The sequence below is a fragment of the Eublepharis macularius genome, chromosome 1 (genome assembly GCF_028583425.1).
Source record: "Eublepharis macularius isolate TG4126 chromosome 1, MPM_Emac_v1.0, whole genome shotgun sequence".
In the NCBI taxonomy this organism is placed as follows: Eukaryota; Metazoa; Chordata; class Lepidosauria; order Squamata; family Eublepharidae; genus Eublepharis; species Eublepharis macularius.
The window spans coordinates 92,125,430-92,148,705 of NC_072790.1; the positions used below are offsets into that span (position 1 = coordinate 92,125,430).

Sequence of the window (23,276 nt, forward strand, 5' to 3'; positions counted from 1 at the left end):
ATTGCCAAGGCCAAGCCTCTACTTAGGCCCTTGTACCCACCAGGTGGTCTAAAGCCTCCCGTAGCCTTTGCCATAAATCAACCAAGAAAATGCCTTTTCCTGAGAGGTGGACACCATCCTCTCTATACAGGTTGGAAAATTTGGCTCTTATGTTGGGATGAGACAGATATACCCCCAACCCCTCTTCCAGAGCCTTCTGCCTTGGCCCTGTGCTGCACCCTGTCAATGCCCTTTGGATCCCAAGTTCCCCGCCAAACCAGACACGGGAGTATTGCAAACCAAATAATGAAGATTCCATGCCCCTGCTTGCCAATGAACTGCAGGTAGCCTGCACCTGCAATGACACGGCTTTGCCCTTGACCAAACCAAGGTCATTCCCTCCAAGGTGAATGATTAGTATATGGGGCAGAGGACCCTTCCTCCCCTCAAACAACAGTGGCAGGAGCCCCAGGCATCTCAGGCTCCAGTGGCCCTGCCACTCAGCAACAGCCCATCCACTGAGGCCCAACTGAGACCCAATTGGAGTCCTCTTGGCTTGATGAGCCACCCTAAGTACCATGCTGTACTTGCAGATGAGGTTCCTCAGCCTCTCATGGCAAAACACAGCAGCTAAGGAAAAAGCTCAATTAATAACACCACAACTTTCAGCACTACCAAGGGGCACACATAGGATTAGTATGCAGCCTACCACCACCGGCTAACCCATTGGATAACCAGTCCCAGGTTTGCCATGGCTGCCACCATAGAGGCAGCTCCAATTCGAAAGGAATGGGAGTTGAATTTGACGCCTTCCAAACCTAACTTCAACAGTACCCGTTCAGTTACTGTCTAAAACTGGCACCATGTAAGAGGGTGTGCCATTGCTGTGGTGAAACAGCACCCGCTTCATTCCCCTGGACCTCCAAATATCACCAAAGGGTATAAATGGGTATAATGATCAGCACAGGGGCCTAGCTGTATTATGGTCCCTTTTTGCTGTTGGTCCATTTTGGAACACCTCACTCTAATGGTGACCTTATCCCTGGTGAACCTGATCTCCTGTGATGCTGCCACGGGCAGAGTGGTACCTTCCAACCTGACCTTACTAGTAACCTGCACACCACTTCCCAGCTGTCCTGGTTTCCCAGTACCAATGCCTGGCAAAGGGGACATGCAGATCACTGGTGAAATGGGGCTGAGGTGAGGAGCCAAAGCCCCGTGCTGCTTGTAAGGCCCCAAAAGCCATCCGGCCCCAGGGGCAAACCACGACTTGTGCCAGCCCTCAAACTGGGTCTCTTTGACTTGGTGCTTGGCAAGCAAAGGGAGAGCAGCTGATGTGCTCTTGCCTGCTTGAGTACGAGGCAGTAACTTCCCACTTGAGGAGCAGAGCCGCCTTATAAGGCACCAAGCTCCACCCCTAAGCCCGAGGTCTGTTATGCCCAGGAAGGACCCTGCTGCCACTTCCTCTTTCCAGGGTGGCAAAGGCAGCCCCCAGCTTTAGCAGCTGGTGGCTGTCTGGCCAGGAGAGCCAGACTCCTCACCCACAAACAAAGAAGCGGACATAACAAAGAAAGTTGTTCCAGCGGGCATGGCATCTGTATGTTTATTCTCCATTGAATTTTTAATTTACACTATGTTGTATATGTTAGTTATTTCTTTAATTTGGACAATAGCCCCGTAAGAAAGGCTATTTCTTATTTGAGAAATGGGAAACTGACTGTGGAAATTATTTTTTCAGGCCTGCCAAAGGAGCAGAGATTTGCCACTCCCTTGGCACAAGTCTAATACTCTACTTTCATAAAAGTTGCTTTCATGACTTTGTGGATTCCAAATAGCTGTTCACCTTTGGCAGCTATTTCTGTATGTTTTAAGAAATCAGGAATGAAAGGTGAAAGGCTCTGGTAAAATGGGGTATTTATTGTGACAGGAGCCTTAATAAGCAGATTTATGTTCTCAGCTACTGTGGTGGCTCATGAGTCTTACATTAGCAAGGAGGAAGATTGCTCATCACAAGACTTTAGGCTAGTGAAGTCCAAACACTTGAATTTCAGCAGATCTAGTACCTTTGTAGGCAGCCTATGGTCTGGAATGGACAACCAATTTGATTTTAAAAGCACCATACAGAAAAAGAATCCCGAGATAAAGCCAGAATTGATTTAAAATACTGTTTGAACTAAGAATAGTATATATGCAGCAACCCTGTATATACAGTATCCCTGCAGAATATGCTTGGATAGTTAGTTGTGTTTGTCAGAGCAAAAACAAAAAGATGCATCAGATAAAGTGGCTGTAAACCCTCAAAACATGCTTCAATACATCTTTAAAAAGAGAAGTCTGTTGGAAAAGAAACATCCATCTGCCAGCCATTGCTGTTATTACCAATTAGCATCTGTGTAACTACTGTGCAACTACAGTTGTGAAAAGCAGTGCATTGGTGTATAATTCTGACTTATTTTTCTAAATAAAATTGCACAAAGGTGAGTGGCTGTGCCAAACATATAGGGTTAATCTACATGCCATTGAAGTCAATAACTGAGCTCCCACTAATTGTAGTGACCTGTGACTTCAGCAAATGGTGCCTTATGTACATTATCTGGATAATGGCTATTGTATGGTTAGTAGTATAAACTAAAGCCTAGCATAAGAGACCTGCATTAAACTTGAATCTCCATAAGGGAAAAAATGGGTACATTAAGAAGTGCATAAATAAAACGAGGCACTTTCCATGAATTATCCTCTGCAGAAAAACTTAATGGCTGAGTGCCAAACCACATGTGACCCTGGCGGATTCATGTGTGAATTTCTAGATGTATAAATGAGCTGCACAAAGACACTACAGGTACTCCAGTACAGGTCTGATCTGCAGCACTGCAGAAAAGGGGTTTATCTCACTCTCATTACACCACTATCATGGATTTTTTTTTGATGCAGGTGAGAATTAAGCTCCTTCCCTAATGCTATAACTTGAATCCACATCTTCCCTCATCCCTGCCCAGTGCTGTTCATTAATAAATCTGTGGTTCTAAGCATGGCTTCCCCAATGTCATATCTGGATTGGCTACAAGTAACTACACAAATGGTGGCTTGTTCTTTATCTCTACTGCCATGAAGGCAGAAAGAGTATCACTTATCCAAGGGCAGTTATTTGGTCCTGATTGCAGATCTGTGTTCCTTTACATATCAACGTGGACTTCCCTGGTGCAGTTGATTTCTGATTTTGCCCTTCCCAGTTCGTGTGAGCCTTACTCAACCTTTCTACATAAATGGACAATTTGTGTTATAGTACCAATGGAAAACAATGCTTCAGGCAGATATAAGATAGAACTGTTTAGTGCCATTAACATAATTTATTCTCTTTGTTAGATATAGAACTGATAATAACTATGTGCAGGATACAGTACATAGATCTGATTGACCCCTGCTGTCTATCTCAGCTAACTACTGTAAAATGGATGAGTAGACAAGGTAGTACAAAGAAAATATCAACGTGAAGTGGAGCTCTTGCAGTACAATTCCTGTAATATCCGCATCCATTCTACAAAAACAAGGCATTTTAGGTGAACTTAACATGTCTTAAGAAACTGGTTATGTAGCAGAAAGGGTTGAAAATTAGTCACTGGATTCATCTGCAATGATTGCGGTAGAATCTGTTCTTCCTTTCCAGACATCTAGAGACCCATAACAAGGACCAACCAAAGGTCTGTTGACATAGTTGGTGAGCTCCATTTTAATGCACATATATATGGCTTAATATTTAAAATTTCAAGTACCTTTAAAATAAATTTTCTGTCTGCAGCAATTCATTCTGTAAGACAATGGTGGCTATAATTTTTAGGAAGGAGATCTTGCTATCAAATGAGGCCTTGCTTGGTAGGCAGTTTTCTGGAAAATGTGCCCCTGTGCTTTGCATATTGTTGATCATGCATGTCTTGCTTTTCAGCTTGTGATCAGCTCTCTCTTGGAGTAGCAGCTATCTTTGGACCTTCACATAGCTCTTCAGCGAATGCAGTGCAATCTATCTGCAATGCCTTGGGGGTTCCACATATACAGACTCGCTGGAAGCATCAGGTTTCAGACAACAAAGACTCTTTCTATGTCAGTCTTTATCCAGATTTTTCTTCACTCAGCCGTGCCATTCTTGACCTTGTGCAGTTCTTCAAGTGGAAAACTGTCACTGTTGTTTATGATGATAGCACAGGTAAGCAGGGCTATGCTTCTTTATACTTCTTTTACATGGATGTATTTGTGCAGACGCTTAATGTTTTTTTAAAAAACTGTTTTTTAAAAACAGTGATTTTTTTTAAACATACCACTTCTATGCTGTTATTGAGATGCTTTGAAATGTGTACAGATAAACCAGTATACCTTCTCCATAAAGTGTTGTAATACATTTGATTTGTATTGACATCAAAATGAGAGATGCAAATTTCAGTTTAATGCATTAAATGCTAAAGGTACATTCTAGCAATTATCTAAGGAGTCTGGACTCAAGAAAACAGATCTACAGATTTCATGTGAAAAATATCACCTTGCCATTTCAGTAAGAAAAGAAATCAGAGAGTTCTGTTTACAGAGTACTCTATGAACAATGTTGTTGACATTTTGTAAGAAGATTCATAGTTTTAATCCTGTGATGTATTCTCGTGGTTCTGAGTTATTCATCCACTTGTCTGAAGCTCAACACACATCTCACCAGATAAAAACCTGCACATTCTAAGCTCAGCAGCTTTGAGAGATACGCATTGCTTCTGCTGAAGCTGGTATTAGCTTATTTAAGAATTCCATATTTACATGCAAATTGAGATCAAAATATACACCTGTAAGAGTTTGCTACTATGGAGGTGTACATTTGGTGTGGTAAATATGATGAAATACACATGACCAGAATGGGTTTAATGTTATGCCTAATTAAAGCTGTATAATTTTATCTATAGCATCTTATTCCAGCTCGTAGCAATGTGCAGCTGGCTTCTTTCTTACTGTCCTAATTTTCATTCTAAAAAGTACATAGTGGGGATCTCCCAATATATTGTTAGAGATAACATTGAAATTTAATATGTTTATGCAGGTTTTTTGCCTCAATAAACAGTGCAGCATTTTATACATAAAGGTTCTTACAAAAAAGTACCTAAAATTAAAAGCTATAGCTCACCAACTTACCAGAGGGTCAGTTTGCAGGGCTGCAGAGTGAGGGAGGCTGGCAGAAGCTCATGGTGGTGGCAGCCTGGTTCGGCCTGGGGTGGCTCTTTCTGGGCCTGCATGATTTGGCGGGAGCCTATTGCCAGGCCATGGCCTGGCCAGCCAATGAGAAGTGGCTGGCCTGACTGGGGGTGTGCCCTGTGCCTTATTCTGTGCTGCCACCCTCGCCGCCTTATGTTTCTCTGTGAGTCAGTGTTCCCACCTGGCCCTCCCTACCTTCATTGTGTTCTTGCATGCAGGTTCTTTTGGGGTTACTCTGATTATTGGTTATTTACACTGTCACAACTGTTTGGCATTGGACACGGATCCATTTGGGGTTAACAAGGCCTGAATGCTCTGTTTACCCATAATGGGGATCTCCTTATGGGATCTGGGGATCAGGGCAGTGACAAGCCCAGCTTGGGGGCTGTCTGGATATGCTCGCTCTCTGGTGACAGGGGAACCACACAGAGGCATACACCCATGTGCAGTCCCGCTTTTGATCATTCCATGGTACTCTCCCCCTCAGCTGGTGTTCTGAGGGGGTGAATGGGTGTTTGGCTGACAGGTGAGTCAGCTGATAAGGGATCCATGCCCTATGCAGTGCTAATGCTCTGTTAAGCTGTTAGCAATAAAGTTGTGGCCTTTTTATACCTTTTTATACCATGCATGGTCTCTGAATCTCCTTCTTTCTCTATACTCTCCCTTCATGCTGGCAATGCAAACAGTGGATTAGATCCAGATTCCAGTCCACTAAGATTCTTAGTTAGTGGGAAGGAGTGTTTGAGTCCAGCTCAGTATAAATATGTTAATCATATGACTTTCATTTGTGATGTGCCTTAGGCCAAGTAGCTGATTAATTGCCAGATAGACTCTCCCCTTCCAGTGCTTAACACTATCCTAAGAGCTTGTCCTATGCTTTCGTATATACTTGCAAGGTCCAACATGGCAAAAAAGGGGTAAAAGAAAATCTCTTTTCCTTTTGGCATGAAATTCCTATTCAGAAATTTTATTTTTGAAAGTTACATGGCTGTGCCCCAGCAGAAGTGGACAGCCACTGCATAGTATAGCCTCCACACAGGATGACACTAGGGACAGAGAAAGAGAACTGGTTACTTTTGGGCTTTTTCAGACTCGCAAGGTCGAACGAGTGGATGCACTCTGTGCTTCAGAGTGCAGATTGGCCCTTGTTCTTCTCAGCTGTTTTCAAGATCTGGAAGAAACACCTAAGGGCCTTGTCAGAGCTCATCATTATGCCAGCATTATCAAATTTGTTACAGTAGCATTGGGGGGGGGATAGCATCACTAGCTGTCATTTTCTATAATACATCAAGTCCAGATCATGTATGCTGAATTTTAATGATGATCAGCCCTACCTATCTTTGTCAGGAAATGCTGCAAGACAAACTGTGGTCAAACTTATCTGTGGAAGCCATCAAATTCATATCCAGATTTTTTTTGTTTAAGTACATGGCTGAGCCCCATGAGAGGTAGGCAACCAGTGTACAGTTCAACCAATTACTGTATAGTTGTTCCATTTCCAATAGTGGCAACATCACAGCTTGATGCTACAGCATTTCTTACACTGCAAAATCCATAGATACAATTGATGCTCATAGTTCTCATGCTGCAGGAAGAAATTCTTCAGGTTCTTCAATCTTGTGCTTAACAGCAAGTACTTTGTCTTTAGTCCCTGCATTACTCCAGTTCATGAGGTCACCTGGAAAGCAGTAGCTGGTCTCAGGGACATCTGGACACCTATTGTTCAAATAATTGTAGCACATCATAGTAATTCCAACCAATATCATCACAAATCTTGGATGGGTTTTCCAGCTTCAGTTGACTCACTTTTATGATGGACTAAAATCTGGATGAAATGTGCTGATCTGACTCATGCATAGTTCTACAAGTGATTTCATGCGGTTAAAAGTGAAAATTGTGGAGTATTTACCAGTTGATCTAACTGCAATTAATCTGTATCTTCCAAACTATTTATGTGACGATATTCCTTTCAAGCACCACAGAATTATCTTTTAACATAAGTGCATCTCAGGTCCCCCAGAACTGAGTGTAACAACAATATTTCTTCACTTGGAGGGAGGGAGGGAGAGAGACTGACAATGAATGCATGAATGGATGAATACTTCCATCCTTTTGGGAAAAATCTCCCTTGTTTAATCTAACACAATTTATAGACCATGTTTTAGATTAAATGGTGTGCTATAAATGCTTTATAGGAGGCATCGTGTAATAAGCAGCTTATGATTATAAGCATGGCATGGACCTGGGCAGTTAGAAAGTTCTATATATTTAAGGGTGCAATATAAATAATTAATAAATATTGATTTACTGATGACTTATTTCAAGCACAGCGTTATAGAAACTGTTAAGGGAATGATAAACTATAGTTATAACCAAGTGTTTTTCTCGGTTGGACTTCATAACTATCTACTTCATTTTTAATGAGCATATTGGAAACATGTTGTTTATCACCTCCCTGAAAATGAGGTCTTAACCTAAAGGGAAACTCACATTGCTGTGATGTTCTCTGCAATGTCTTCATTGAACCATCAGAACCATTGGCTTTGCCAGGGAAGTATAGGTGAAAAGAGAATATTGTGCTGCCATTTAAAATAGCAGGGTAGAGACTTAACCAGCTGCCAGTCCAGCACGTGTGGAAGGGCTTTAGGAACAGTCTGCAGTCCTTCATTGGGACTAAACTGCTGCTCATTGTGGATTCAAAGAGCTTGTGTATATACTTTCAGTAGGGACTATTGTGGTGTGACTGTGTTCTACAATTAGATTTTTTTAAAATCATTTTAATTTCTCGGGGATGAGAATGGGTTCAGGCAAAACCCTGGAAACTTCAGAGGCAAAAATTAAATTGTCAGCAGTGAATCTGAAGGTGATAAATACAAGCCGGCAGAATGAGCTTTACAAAAGATCCCCAGGGTGCCCCAGAGCTTTAAATTGAGCTTAAATGCATTGCAATGAATGAAAGCTATCAAAACAAATATTGGCCTCGATCCAACACAGAGCCGAGCATGCTTAAATCAATGAAATCCATGCTGGATTGTAGCTGCATATTTTTGGTTTAATTTTTATTTGTTAAATTCAAGTCTCATCTTTACGAGCTGGTGATGCCAAATAATAATAAATTGTGTGTTGTTTATTTAAAACACTCCTGTCAGATCTCCAGAGTGGCATGTAATAAATGCTTGATCCTTTCTTTAATAATTTTCATTTAGACCTTTTGCCATAAAATGTTGCTCTCCCCCCCTCCCATTGTAAGCAGCTTTCCTTTCATGAGTGGCACTATGTTCTTATTTAAAGTGATGGGCCTTGTGTCACAGAGTTGTGACATGCAGTTAAGTTTGTGCTCAATATATTTGGAACTAAAATAGAAAATACTGTACAGAAATATCAAGCACTCAGACAACACTTGGGTTCTGATCATAGCCCCTCCTCCAGATGCACACTGCAAAATTCAGGTTGCTTTATTACGTTTTCCTTTGGTGCTTGGCAACTAATTCCAGAAACTAATCATGTAACAGCATCATTTTAATGAATGTGTGTAAATTATGTCATTTGCTCGGTTTGTCTCTGTCTGCCTATCCTATCCTATCCTATCCTATCCTATCCTATCCTATCCTATCCTATCCTATCCTATCCTATCCTATCCTATCTGAGCCAGGCCCCTGTTTGCATGTATTTTACCAGAAAAGGACACAACTATAGCTGTTTTTACAGCTTTTTCCATGTGTACACTAAACTGAATATGTAGAAGGGAGCAAGACTGTGGTAGCAGGCTCCTCCCACAACCTTCACACTGCTGTCAAACAAGACCATAAAACCAATCTGTAAACGTCTTATAAAACAAACAAATGAAAATCTTACAAGCCTAATGAGAGGCTAGTAAAGAAAAATCCCAGTCTTAGAGAATAATTGGACACAGCCATTAAAAATGCATGAACTCTTGTGACAGTAGTATAACCTGTTTTGGGAGTAGAAGCACTGATTTAAGGTGGTGATGGGCTAATTTTGGAAGAGGCAGCCCTTTTATATCAATAGGTTTTATGCTTCTGTTGCTGGGTATATATATATTTAAAGTAGACATTTTGTATGTTTCTATTATAAGTTGAATTGGGTGCTTTGGTCAAGAGGTGACACATAAATCTTTAAAAAATACATGAGGCAGAATTTGCATCAGTTTAAAACATTCAAATCTATTCAAGGAAAGCACCATATAAAGGACACTGACTGGAGTACTAAATATTAAGAGGCTACAAAGGAGCATATGGGAGTGGAAAGAATCCTTTTCCAGTAAAAAAGAACACAATCTCCATATTAAACATCAGTAAACTCTGACTTCATAAGCCATAGGGAACCCTCCCAGGCTACCCAGTATCCCCAATAGCATGAACACCATCATGTCTTGATTCAGTTTCCAATTGTTTAACCTTTTCCACTTGGCAGTGGCCTCACAACAGCTTAGTTAATGAAATTTAGAGATAAATATTGTCACCAAAACAAGGACATGCCATTCTGAAGCTTTAGAAGATACCATCAGCAGTTTCATATAGATTTTAAATGTAGGTGATGGCATTACTTCTATGAATTCCATACGAGTAGGCCCTAGTGGGTTGAACATGCCCTTGCTAATGCTATCATTTTTATGTGTTCCATCAAGTAAAAGTTGGATTATCTTAATGTAAACTAAACTACTTGTGTTAACTGGTGCGGAAGTATTCCAAAACTACTGAATGCTTCTAAGACAACTGAAAGAGCTAAATGGGAAGGTTTTCTTCTATTGGCTTAGATTGTTCACCAGAACTCTCAAAGCTGTCTCAGTACTATAACCTGGTTGGGAGTGTAATTTAAAAGGGTCAGGATTATGAAGAATGGCTTTCTGGGACAATCCCCTTCTTGAAAGCCAGCTCTGGCATGATTACCACATTGAAGTCATTTATACTACAAGACAGGACTTTTGCAGGTATCCAAAATTTCTTGAGATGCCAGGAACTAAATCAGTGGCTTAGATCCACCACATCATTTTGACACCTGTTCCCAACAAAGTGGTTAGAACTTCTGCCTACAGAAACATTTTGGTGGATTCAAGCATGTGAACTCCCACAGGTAAAATTTGTATTCTGCTACTGAATTGTGGGCCATCCCAATATAAATATCCCCCCCCCCAAATTAAGTCACAGTAGCTTTATCAGTAAACTAAAAGAATCGCTATACTAAAAGAATCATAGTGCCAAAATACAATCTAAAAGATATTCCTGAAGAATTTAAAGTTCATGTAAGGAGTAGATTTGCAAAAAACCAGAATAACTGGGCTGAAACCAGAGATATTATCAAGGAAGAATGTGCAAAGTAGATGAATCAAGTTATGTGCCGAATCAGGCCGATTCATCTTTTGCGAAACATGTTGGGAAACATGGGGCTGCAGTTTTCATGAAATTCATGACTTTTCAGGCTGATTCATGTTTCGCAAAACACATTTCATGGGGCTGCAGTTTTCACAAAATTCATAACTTTTGGGGCTGATCTGTTCGATTCGTGAATGAATCATGATGTCAGATAGGCTGGTGCCAATCCATTGATTCCCTAGGCAACATAGGCCCGGAATGTCTGCAGACTTTTGTTGCCACTGGAAACCCCAATCTTAGCCCACATAATCTTGATAGGCAGCTCTCCCTGCCAACTAGAGAGCTTCCATTCTCCCCTATACAGCAAGGAGCAGGGGGGTTAATTCCCTAGGCAACTGAGGAGATGGACCTTCTGTAGCCATGGGAACACCAATCTCATTCCTCCAAACCCTGTTAGGCAGGTCTGTCTGCTAACTAGAGACCTCCTGTTCTGCTCTATGTGAGCATTTCTTATATAAGGCACAGGTCTCTGCCTCATGCTTTTCCGTTCCAGTAGACAGAGGGAGAGGGAGGACCTGTTGATGGAATTTGGAGTGTGGCTGGATTTGCTGCTGCTTTAAAAGAGACTGAAAAGCCTCTTTCTTATTTTCAGCTCTTGGCCTTGCTGGGAAGATTATTGGGTGAGGGTGCCTTCTTTCCTCCACCCCGCCCAACCCCAGTCTTAGGGTACTGCCTGGCTCTGGGGCTTAGCTTGACTGAGGCCTATTTTTTTTCTTTAATTTTCTTTGCTTACATTCTTATTTAGAGCATTTGTTCTTGCTGGCTTGTTGGGTGAGGGTGGGTGGAGGAGAGCTTGCTGAAGTCTCCCTGTGAGTTTGGCATCTCTGGGTATGAAGATGGCCATTGAAGTGCCCTGGGTTCTGATGAACCATGAAACTAATGAATTGTTTTGCAAAATGGGACAATTTTGTGAAAGTTCATGATTCGTGGAATGCAACGAAATAGAAAATGCTCATTTCATTTTTTCCCATTTCATGCCCATCTCTAGTGCAAAGAGTATCCCTGTAGTCAAAAGAAAGGAGAATCCTGAATGGATGACTGAGGAAACTCTTAAAATGGCAAAACTCTTAAAATTGTAAAAATTGCAAAAGGGAAGCAAAAGCAAAAGGTGATGGAAATAGAGTCAGAATTCTAAATGCAGCTTTTCAGAAATTTACATGCAGAGATAAAGAAATCTATTATAATAACCAGTGCAAAGAAACAGAAGAGAACAACAAAAAAAGGAAGAACAAGAGATCTGTTACACAATATCCGGGAAATCAAAGGGCAATTCAAGCTGCAGTTTGGGATGCAGAAAGATCAAAATGAAAATATAGTATCCAATCAGGAAAAAATAAAGAAAAGATGGAAACAATACATTGAAAACTATACAGAAGAGATGGAAGGATGACAGATATTTTTGGTGAAGAATCTTTTGATGAAGAACCAGAAATCCTAGAAACTGAGGTAAAAGCTGCATTCAAAGCAATTGAGAGAAACAAAGCACCTGGAGTAGATGGAATACCAATAGAGCTATTTCAAGCTACAGAAATGAAGTCCATCCAAATCTTAACAAGAATATGTCAACAAATATGGAAAAGAAAACAATGGCCCACAGACTGGAAACATTCAGTCTACATTACAATTCCAAAAAAAAGGGGATGCCAAAGAGTGCAGCAACTATTGGACTATCGCATTAATTTCTCATGCAAGCAATATGATGCTCAAAATTCTACAGCAAATACTCTTACCATATATGGAACAAGAAATGCCATATGTTCAAGCTGGATTCAGAAAAGGAAGAGGCACTAGAGATCACATTGCAAATTTACGATGGCTAATGGAACATACTAGGGAATTTCAGAAGAAAATCAGCCTGTGTTTTATAGATTATAGCAAAGCTTTTGTCTGTGTGGATCATAAAAAGCTATGGAGAGTCTTAAAAGAAATGCAATGTGGAAGTCAGAAGGAGACTGAGACTTGGAAGAGCAGTTGTGAGGGAGCTAGATAAGATCCTTAAAGATAAAAATGTTCTTTGGGGACCAAGATCAAGATAATCCAATCAATGGTATTGTATTAAAATGGATAGTAAAGAGTTAATTGGAACCTGAATATGGGATGGAGGAAAACTCCACCTCCTAGACTGTTCTCTTACTTACTTTCCTTTCTATGTTTTCATCTTGCACTCCATAGACAAATCTCTTAACATATCCTCCAAAACATTTCCAAATGAGCAGCGTTCTGTAAGTTTGTAAAGCTCTGCTATATAGTCTGCCCCATGGCACAGAGTAGTAAACTGCAGTACTGCAGCCCAAGCTCTGCTCATGACCTGAGTTTGATCCTGGTGGAAGCTGGGTTCAGGTAGCTGGCTCAAGGTTGACTCAGCCTTCCATCCTTCCGAGGTCAGTAAAGTGAGTATGCAGTTTCCTGGGGGTAAAGTGTAGATGACTGGGGAAGGCAATGGCAAACCACCCCATGAAAAGTCTGCCAAGAAAACGTTATGATATGATGTCTCCCCATGGATCAGTAATGACTCGGTGCTTGCACAGCGGACTACCTTTACCTTTTATATAGTCTATTATAGATCCTCCTTCTTTTCTCATTCTGTTATGGAATTTAAAACGTTCCACAATGACATTTGGTTTAGGAGTGTAATTTTCAGTCAAAACCTTTTGCAAAACCATTAAACTTTTGTCTCCAGGTTTCTCAAGATGCAGAAGAGTGCATAGGTTTTGCTGCTACAGACACTGGGAAATATGGCTTTCTGCTTAGCTGCTTCTGTGATATCATTTGCCTGAAAATAATGGCCCAGTCTTTTAATGTATTGCTGCCAATCCTCTTCTAGATTAAATTCCCCATTTTTTTCCATACAAGGCCATGCTTAGAATCCCACCTCATTGCCAATTTTGTAATCACTCTGTGGTAATACAATAAATCACTGTACTCACAGGAGCTGCTGAATGTAACACTGCTTTATTCAACTAACAACAAACTATCATAGAAAGGAAAGTAAGTAAGAGAACAGTCGGGGTGGGGGGGAGTTTTCCTCCATCCCATAATCAGGTTCCAGTTAACTCTTTACTATCCATTATACTACAGGTTTTCCCCATTAAAATGTATGGATGTGAAAGTTGGACAGTGAAGAAAGCTGACAGGAAGAAAATTGATTCATTTGAAATGTGGTGCTGTAAGAGAGTTTGGCGGATATCATGGATGGCCAAAAAGACAAATAAGTGGGTACTAGAACAAATCAAGCCTGAATTCTCCCTAGAAGCTAAATTGACAATACTGAGGCTATTGTACTTTGGCCACATCATGAGAAGATAAGATTCTCAGGAAAAATCAATAATTTTAGGAAAAGTAGAAGGCAGTAGGAAAAGAGGAAAACCTAAAATGAGATAGCTTGGCTCAATAAAAGAAGTGATGTCCTCCAGTTTGTAAGATCTGCGCAAGTCGGTTAATGATAGGATGTTTTGGAGGTCTTTCATTCATAGGGTCGCCATATGTCAGAGGCGACTTGATGGCACATAACACACACAGCTTTATCACATGGCTTGTTGAAAATGACAGAGAAGATTTATCAAAGTTATTTGTGGCTGATGTTAAAAGAAAAAGAAAAAAAACTCAGTCAGGAAAACATGCTCCAGCAAATCATCAGCACCAGAGACTAAAAGGCCAATGCATTTCAGAACTACCCTAAAATACTTTTGCTGCTGCTCTCACCCTATTGTTCATAACGTTCTGCCATGTAACATCAATAAATAACATCAATAACAGTCAATTATGACTGGCAAAACTTTGCTGGACCTCCTCCTAGCTCTCCAAATTTATCCCTATGTCCCACTCAATCATGATATTTTTGGAAATCAAAAGTGAGCAACCCCATCACACAAGCATATTTGAGGAAGAAGATAATATTCTGCCCAGACAATATTTCTTTTGCTCCATTTCTCAGAACTGTCCTCAGCACTATGGAAATCACATTTAATTCTCTGAGGGTGCTGAATAAGTATGCCTAGAATTATATGGATATGGTTTAGTGATATGATATACCATCCTTGATATGCACCTGCAAAATATCTGCAAATTTTAATTCAGTCTGTCTCTTTTATGCTAGATAAAGTAAACAGCAAGGTTTGATCTTTTGCTGTATTCCTCCTGAGGTCTTAAAAAAATCCATAGAGAACAAAATTACATGCTGCTTTTCCTCAGATTTCTGAAATCCAGCTACATGAGCTAATCCTCTAAGCTGAAAAAAAGAAGATCAGTTCCATTCTAAAAAATAGTCTGTAAACTCCAGAGTTGTGAAGTAGGATTTCAAACTGAAGTATCAAGGAACATGCTATTTCCACTCCCTATCTGCACAAAGCATTATTTGCTAGTACCTTTTGGTTACATAGTTCAGTGGCATCCAATGGCATATGCATATTTATTGCTATCTGCAGAAGTTTTTCTTCTTTTATCATTTGTTGAGTTAGGTGAAAAATTTAAGCACAGTAAAAAGTCAGTTTGTAGTTCTGAGTAAAAGATAAAGGGCAAAGTGATTTGGTTCCAGAAATGAAGTACACGAAGGGCCAATCTAGATGGGATGGGCATTCCTGAGTTTGCCCCAGCAATGCACCACCATTTAAAAAGTGAGTGCCCTCCTAGGAACTCCTTTAAACTGTGCTTCAGGGGACCAGTTCTGGTCAGGGACACTGCAGCATGAGAAGGAGAGGATCCTCCCCCCACCCCCTGTGCCATTTTTCTAAGCAAAATGGCACTGGGACGAGTTATTTGTCATTACATCCTCCTTGCACCATTTTGGATTGGAAAAACAGCACGGGGCAAAGGCAGGACACTATCTCATCTAGTTTGCCCTAAGTCTAACTGCTGCAGAAACATGTTACACACATGTTCAGCAACATAGCTAGCTAAATCCATAATCCAGAGTGTAGGGTACATGCATGGAGAAACCATGCCATTGGAGGGGAACAAATAAAGCTTTTTTAAAAAAACAATAGATGCTTTTAAAGTATATTGTATATATCCATGCTGACATGAAAAGTAGTTTTGAAAAAAAAATAACCCATGCTGTACATGTCTCCACATGTTTGGGGGACTATATATCACTGGTGTAACTATTATGCTTCAAAAAAAGGGCTACAAATGGTCGCTCTCTGTGCTAACAAGTACACAAGACTGAAGTTCTACAGGGAAACCGTACAAAAATTCAGAATGTGTGGACTTCTCATAACTCAGTTCAGAATATTCAGCTCAAAGTATTTGGATTTACGTGGTCTGCCTAGTTATTACAGCGCTATTTTCTAGAAAATAGTAAGTTGTAATTTATTCATGGGGCTGCTTTTACAAGACCACTCCATAATGTAAAAACTAAAGGGAAAAAAATACTTCAGGGTGACTTTTCCATCTCAAAATAGAGTAGAAATCAGCCCAGAGCACTATGATTACAAAGACCTGAGTGATAGTTGCAAGAACTGAATATGGCAAAAAAGCATCTCACACTACTCAGCAGATGGAGTTGGTGGAAAACAATTTACACTGGTGGGAGCCAAAATGTAAATGTTAACAGTATTTTCAAAAGGTGTGTGCATATGACATTTTCATTTCACAAGGAATGTGAAATTTTACCTCTTCCAAATGACTTTGGCATTCAGCAGAACGAATTGTAAAATATGCTATTAGTAAACAACACTTTGCAGTTTATTTTGTGGGGTATGAGATATTGATTCAGGGTAGTGTTGCATTGTTCTGCATGCTCTCAGTTTAGAATATTTTGTATAAGTGACCTATGCAATAACTCCAAGGGCAAGCACAATTAGTAATTATGTGCTAAAGCTAATTACTGCATGGTGCCTTCCTTTAATGGAAAGCTGTTGTTTTATTAGTTCAGTATTGTTTAACGGTATTTGTTTCTCCCTGCTAAAAAAGCAGAGAAAATTTATATTTTAATTATTGTTCTGATGGTCTCTGCATAAAGAATTTCTCATGATTGTGAATATTAATTAGACTAATGCTTAAATACTCTGTGTTTTGCACCATAAATCACATGGGGAGAGGCAACAACATCTAGATTGCAAAGAGAGCCAAGGTACCTGGCCTAAAACCAAAGAATGGGGCACTCATATGGAATAGGGTTTCCTGTATGAAACCAGAACACTATGTGTTTGGGTGGGATTGATTCTTAATCAGACTCTCTCAAGGGAAGCAGTCTTGGGTATGGTCTGAATACTGAGAAGTCTGGTAAAGTTTCTTGCAGAATGTTACTAAAAATTGTATATAGGACCTGATAAGCCCAGGGACACATTTTTGCATGTCAAGCTCACTTATCCTCATTTCATGTCTGGATGATAGATGCGTCTCCCACAACGGAAGGAAAAAACTCTTTTTACATTAAGTAAGTGAATTCTACTTACATTTGATTATAATCTTAATAGGACTAACGGGGAGAGTGCCCTCACTAAATGTGCCAGGAAAAAGGCAGAAACATTTGGATATTTTAATAAAAGAGTAGAATAATTGGGGCATACAGTTTGTAAGTTATGTTAGATCCTGTAGGATCTGATGGACCAGGGAATCTAAACCTTGCTCTGACATGTCAGGGCTGCCCAAATTGATCACGAGAAGAGATCTGCTGTTTAAACAAGTGGTTTATCAAGTTCAGCGTCCCCTTTCACACAATGGTCAATCAAAGGCCCCAAAGGATTAAGAAAGAGGGCATATAGCCCAGATGTGCCCTAATGTTGCCTCCTAGCTCCTGATATTCAATTTCCTTTTAGTCTTTAAGCCTACTGTCTATGGATGGACCCATCCTCCATGAAGATAGGCAGAGATATTCCACCAGGCATATTGCTGAGGCTGGGTTATGGACAGGGGTGTGCACGGGAAAAAGATTTGGGTTTCAATCCCCAAAACAATCTGGAATACCCCTAAACCCGAAGCGGCAAGCCATTTTAGGATTTGGGCATTTCAGCCGCTTCAGTATGCTTCATAAAAATTCGGAGCATACAGAAGATCAAAGCAGGAGTTGTTGCAGGCTTTTTCACCCTCTTCCCCCATCCCATTGGATGAAAGAGCCAGCCTGTAAACTTTCAAAGCTCAAAGCAGCGATGAAAAGTGGTGCTCTGAGCTTTGAAAAACTCCAAGCTGGCTTTTTCACCCAATGGAATGAAAAAGCCAGCCTGGAAACTTTTCAGTGCTGTTTTGATTTTTGAAAAACTCCACGCTGGCTTTTTCACCGAATGGGAGGCAGGAAGAGTGAGCTCACTCTTACTCCTTCCCATTGGATAAAAAAGCTAATGTGGGATTTTTCAAAGCTCAAAGCAGTGCTTTTCAGCTTTGCTCTGAGTTTTGAAAGTATCCATGCCGGCTTTTTCACCCAATGGGATGAAATAGCCAGCGCTGCTCTGAGCTTTAAAAGTATGCAGGGTGGCTATTTCATCCAATGGGAAGGAGGAAGAGGGAGCTCCCTCTTCCTCCCTCCCATTGGGTGAAAAAATCAGAGTTTCCAGGCAGATAATCTAAGGGGAGGGATGCTCCTTTGCCCTGTGCTTCGCAGTGACAGGGAAAGGAACATTTAAATACCCTTTCCCTGTCACTGAGAAGCGGCAGAGAAAGAGCATTCCTCTCCCCTCCCCCTTGGATCAGCTGCCTGACCAGGGATGGGATGCTCCTTTGCCTGCCACTTCGCAGCAACTCAGAAAGGGCATTTCCCTCCCCCCTTTGATCAGCTGCTTGGTGGGGATTTCCAAGCAGCTGATCCTGGAGTTTACATGCCCCTTTCCCTGCTGCTTTGCAGCGGCACAGAAAGGGGCATTTAAACCCTAGCCGGTTTGGATCACTTGCTTGGCAGGGATTTCCCCACGAAACAGCTGATCCCGGGGTTTAAATGCCCCTTTCCCTGCCACTTCACGGCAGCACAGAAAGGGACATTTAAACCCTAGCCGGCTTGGATCAGCTGCTTGGCAGGGATTTCCCACCAAACAGCTGATCCCAGGGTTTAAATACCCCTTTCCCTGCAGCTTCGCAGTGGCAGGGAAAGGGGCATTTAAGCCCCAGGATCAGCTGCTTGGAAATCTCACCTCCCACCCATAGAAACATTTTAGAAATGGGTAGCATGGGCTGCCTCTTAGAGCTGTTCATTTTACTGCTGAATTTGTAAGTTTTTATGGTTTTAAATGTTAATTTTATGTAGATTCAAACATTGCTGTTATCCGCTCTGAGTCTGTTTATGGGGAGAGTGAACTATAAGTTAAATAATTAAAATAAAAATAATAAATAATTATTCCCATTAATTAACACCCAAATTTAAATGAAGGAGTACTTCCCTTGGTATGTCCTGAATCTTCATTGTCTGTCCAAATTGTAGTATTATGAAACTGGGAGAAAAAGTTCTATCTACTTTCTCCACCATGTGCACAATTTTATAAACCCTTATAATTTCCCCACTTAGTTTTCTTTTTTTTAAAAAAAATTAAAAGCCTCAGTCTCTTAGCCTTTCCTCATAGGAAAGATTCTCTAACTCCTTAATTATCTTGAGACCCCTCATCAGAACTTCTTAGGAACTGAAAAATAATATTACATATTCTGATAGTTTGAAGGTTGTATCAAGAAATTTGGCTAGTTGCAGTAACAACTAGAGATGGGCACGAACAGCATTACGAACGCAAAAAAGCCCACGAGCCTGTTTGGCTGTTGGCGAACAAGCTGTTCGTGAGGCCCCATTCTAAACGAACAGGTGGTCATTGCAAGCCTCGTTTGTTGCTGTTAGTTGCTGTTAGTCTAGCCAGACAGTCTGGCACCTGCAATCAATTCCCATGGCAACTCAGGCAGGGATTGTCTGAACTCTATCTGAACTCCTGCTGTTGCCCTGGAAACCCCAATCTAAGCCCAATTTAGCTTGATCGACAGGTCTTCCTTCCAAGTGTGGACTGGAGCTCCAAATTTGTTACAAGAGGAAAAGACCAGGGGGGAGGGGGGCTCCCAGCTCTGGCTTTCAAGGAGAGACAGCTGCTGTTAGAGAGACAGGGTGAGTGCATTGGAGCTTGAATTTTCTTTTTGTGTGGTGGGATAGGGATCTGCCCCTTCAGGTTCCAGGGCTGCTGCCAAGCTCTGGGGCCAAGCTATTATTTATTACTGGTACATTTCCTGCTGCCTGCTCAGGTAGAGTTTCTGGGAGTGATGCAGCAGGGATCTTGATGGCTGGAGGAGAGCCTGCTGGGCCCCACAAACAACGAACATGTTCGTGACAGGATCATGTTCATCAGTGTTCGTTGTTCTTTGCTTGTGGATTCTGTATATCATATGAAAGTGCAGAAGTGCAATAGTGCAATTATACAGTTAATAAATACACAATACAAAAATACAGTCATATTCAGTAAACCTATCATTTGAAAAGTCTTTGTCGTCCGTACAGTTCGTTTCATTCAGTTAAAGTGCCAAGTGTCTTATTTTGATAGAAAGCCGGAGGTGGAGATTCATAGAGAGGTGTTATGTCATTCACAGTCCAATAATTTAAATTATTCAAAAAACGCCGACGGGAATGTGCAGGCAAGTACCATTAACCCGTTTCGTGAGTGAAACTCACTTCATCCTGGGCATGAAAGAATTCAGGACTGGACACAAATGTGTTACAATCTCCAGCTATGTTCTCCTATGGCTTGTGAAGAGGTGGTGCTAGGTCCGTTAGCACCACCTCTTCACAAGCCATAGGAGAACATAGCTGGAGATTGTAACACATTTGTGTCCAGTCCTGAATTCTTTCATGCCCAGGATGAAGTGAGTTTCACTCACGAAACGGGTTAATGGTACTTGCCTGCACATTCCCGTCGGCGTTTTTTGAATAATTTAAATTATTGGACTGTGAATGACATAACACCTCTCTATGAATCTCCACCTCCGGCTTTCTATCAAAATAAGACACTTGGCACTTTAACTGAATGAAACGAACTGTACGGACGACAAAGACTTTTCAAATGATAGGTTTACTGAATATGACTGTATTTTTGTATTGTGTATTTATTAACTGTATAATTGCACTATTGCACTTCTGCACTTTCATATGATATACAGATTACACAACTATTGTGAATTTGTTCCCTGGAGTTGTTGTTTGTTCCCTGCTATTGACGTTCCAGGGTTGCCCGTATTTTTTCCTCCTTTGCTTGTGGATGGCAACGAACAACGAACATCATGTTCGGGTTTTTTTTTCTGTTTGTGCCCATGTCTAGTAAGAACCTCTTAATAAAAAGGTACCTGGTTCTTTTAAACTTTGAAACGCCTACTGGAACACTGGATGGTTTGACAGAGATTGCCAGCTCTTAAAAGCTGAGAGAGTTAGGATCTATAAGTCTTTAAATGGATAAACAGCCATGCTTCCCTTGTCTGTTACTTAAAGGCAAACCAGGTATACAACCATACTTATATTTTTTTAAAAAGACCAACGTTTTAAAACTCTGTTTAATGACTCTTGTGCTATGATATCAGATGGTAATCTGGAGATAAAGAATATGGCACTCTGGGATCCAGTTTCCTTTGACAAAGCTAAGCTTCTGATCAGTTCTCTAAAGATGGGCAAAGTGCCTGGGCTGGATCTGAATCCACCTGAACGTTTAAGACCTAATCTGGATTGGAGATTTTCTGAAATTGCTGCCCTATTCACTGCAGTATATAGGTCAGGCAACATTTCAAATCAATGGAGATAGGCTATTGCTGTCCCCATTTATAAGAAAGGGGAAAGAAATTATCCAAATAATTATGAGCCAGTTTACTCTGTATCTTAGGGAAGCTATATGCTTTCACACTGCACCTTAGACTGAATAGACAGATTAAAGAGTTGCAGATCTTGGGCTCAGAGTGGCCCAGGCTTTAGGAAAGGGAGTCCCATCTTACACCATGCACTAGTGCTGTGAGAAATATTTGTCACCTAAACATGGAAAACTTTGTGCCACATTTAACAATCAGATCTACAGACAACTTTTGATTCAATTTTTGGATTGTATTTAAGAGGAGTTCTTTTTCCAGCTCTGCAATACCTTTTCTTTATAGTAACCAGAACTGCATTTGAAACGAGACCACCCACTCCATAGATCTACACAAGAGCATTACAATATTTGTCATTTTAGTTTCAACACATTTTGTAATAACCTCTTCCATGGATTTTGACTTTAAAAAAATATTGCTATATACTAAAGTGAAATTCTCATATTCAGCTATCCTACAGTTGGAGTATTACAGGATAACTTTGGTTGATGGTGTACTGTTTGAGCAGAAGATTTAGTCTTTTTATTTGAGGGGTTGAGTCATTGCCCTCAGCAGTATCAGCCTTCTTCTTCCTCATGGCATGCTGAAAATTGCTTTCCCTAAGGAAGGTCAGAGAACTATCATGTCTCTAAGGCTGATTTGCTGTGATCCTTGTCTGTAAAACCTCACTCTGTCAAAATAACTGCTCAAGGAGTCTGAGACCTGCATCATGGCAGTTTCTAAACTTGTGTGGGTTTAAAAATCCTCCAAGAGAGAAAGCTGAAATCCTTTGAGGGATTTCTGAACAGTGAAATGATGGTACGAAAATATATTTATTAGTACTTGCAGAAGTTTTTCACTAAGTTTAATTGAAAATTGGCTTGTCAGAAGAAGCTTACATTGTTATTCTGGGGAGTAAATTTATAAGTAAATCTATCTTGGTGCAAAACATTTCCCAGCCCAAACTTACAATTGAACAAACTTGAATTAATTCAGAACTGTTTATATTAGGTTATTCATTTTGTGGTTTTGTTTTCTATGCATTTCTGTGTACTTCAGCCAGCTGCCCAATAGGTCATCTCTGCAAAGAAATAAACTATCATACTTTTAAAGCTACTGTGTAAATAAATCTAAAAATAAGTTGCAACTTAATTGTGTTCAGCATGTTATGACACAGTCCAAATTCCACCTGCTGGTTTTCATCATGCATTTAAATAATGTTCAACATCTAGTCAACTGTAGCCATAAATTAACTTTTAGCTTTGCCAAGACAGGATTATTTTTCTTCACACCTCTGTGTTATAAAATCTGTAAGCTAAAAGAAAAATAATAATTTCTTACAGTAACTGTAACAGATCCCTTTGGTCTTGCTTTCTCTCTCTCCCAGCATGCATTAAGCTATTCCTCAAATGGATGTCAACCATTTTGAAGATCATTGTTTCCCTCCATCAGTTTCTATGCTTGAGAATGTTCTTATTGGGATTGTACTTTTTGCTGCATAGTGATAAATCCTCATCCACTGTATTTGGCAGTTTAGGGAAGAATTTTCACAACATATATTCAGTTAACAGCCCTCATATATTTCATTGTCAAGGCGTGTTTTATTGTGACAAGTCCCTAGACACATGCTCATTGAAGATACGTATAAAATAATGGGGTTTAGAAAAATATTAAGATATTTGTACACTGCAATCATCCAATGACACACATTCAAGTCACATTTGCTAGAAACTATGTCTGGGAGACTTCTGTTCCTTAAGAAGTATGTCTTGCTTTTTATTAGTTACAATTCAGTGGAATAGATAACAAATTGTTACTAAAGATTTTATGTTTGCCTGCCTTTCATCCTTAAAGAAATGAATGGTCATAGGTGCCATAGTTTTCTTTCCTTATACTGCAGAAGTAGATAAGATGGTTAGGGCCGGATCTATGGTTGCCGGCACCCAGGGCAACCAAAGACTGGCC

General features: G+C 40.4%; 1 protein-coding gene across 2 annotated transcripts in view; it reads left to right on the top strand.

Annotated features, from left to right (window-relative positions):
- GRIK2 (glutamate ionotropic receptor kainate type subunit 2) overlaps window positions 1–23,276 on the top strand; it is a 786,155-nt gene that overhangs the window by 254,342 nt on the left and 508,537 nt on the right. For both annotated transcript variants that reach the window (XM_054974427.1, XM_054974423.1), the window contains exon 3: window positions 3,920–4,177. In XM_054974427.1, the coding sequence (XP_054830402.1) occupies window positions 3,920–4,177 (258 nt within the window). The remainder of the gene's footprint in view (window positions 1–3,919; window positions 4,178–23,276) is intronic.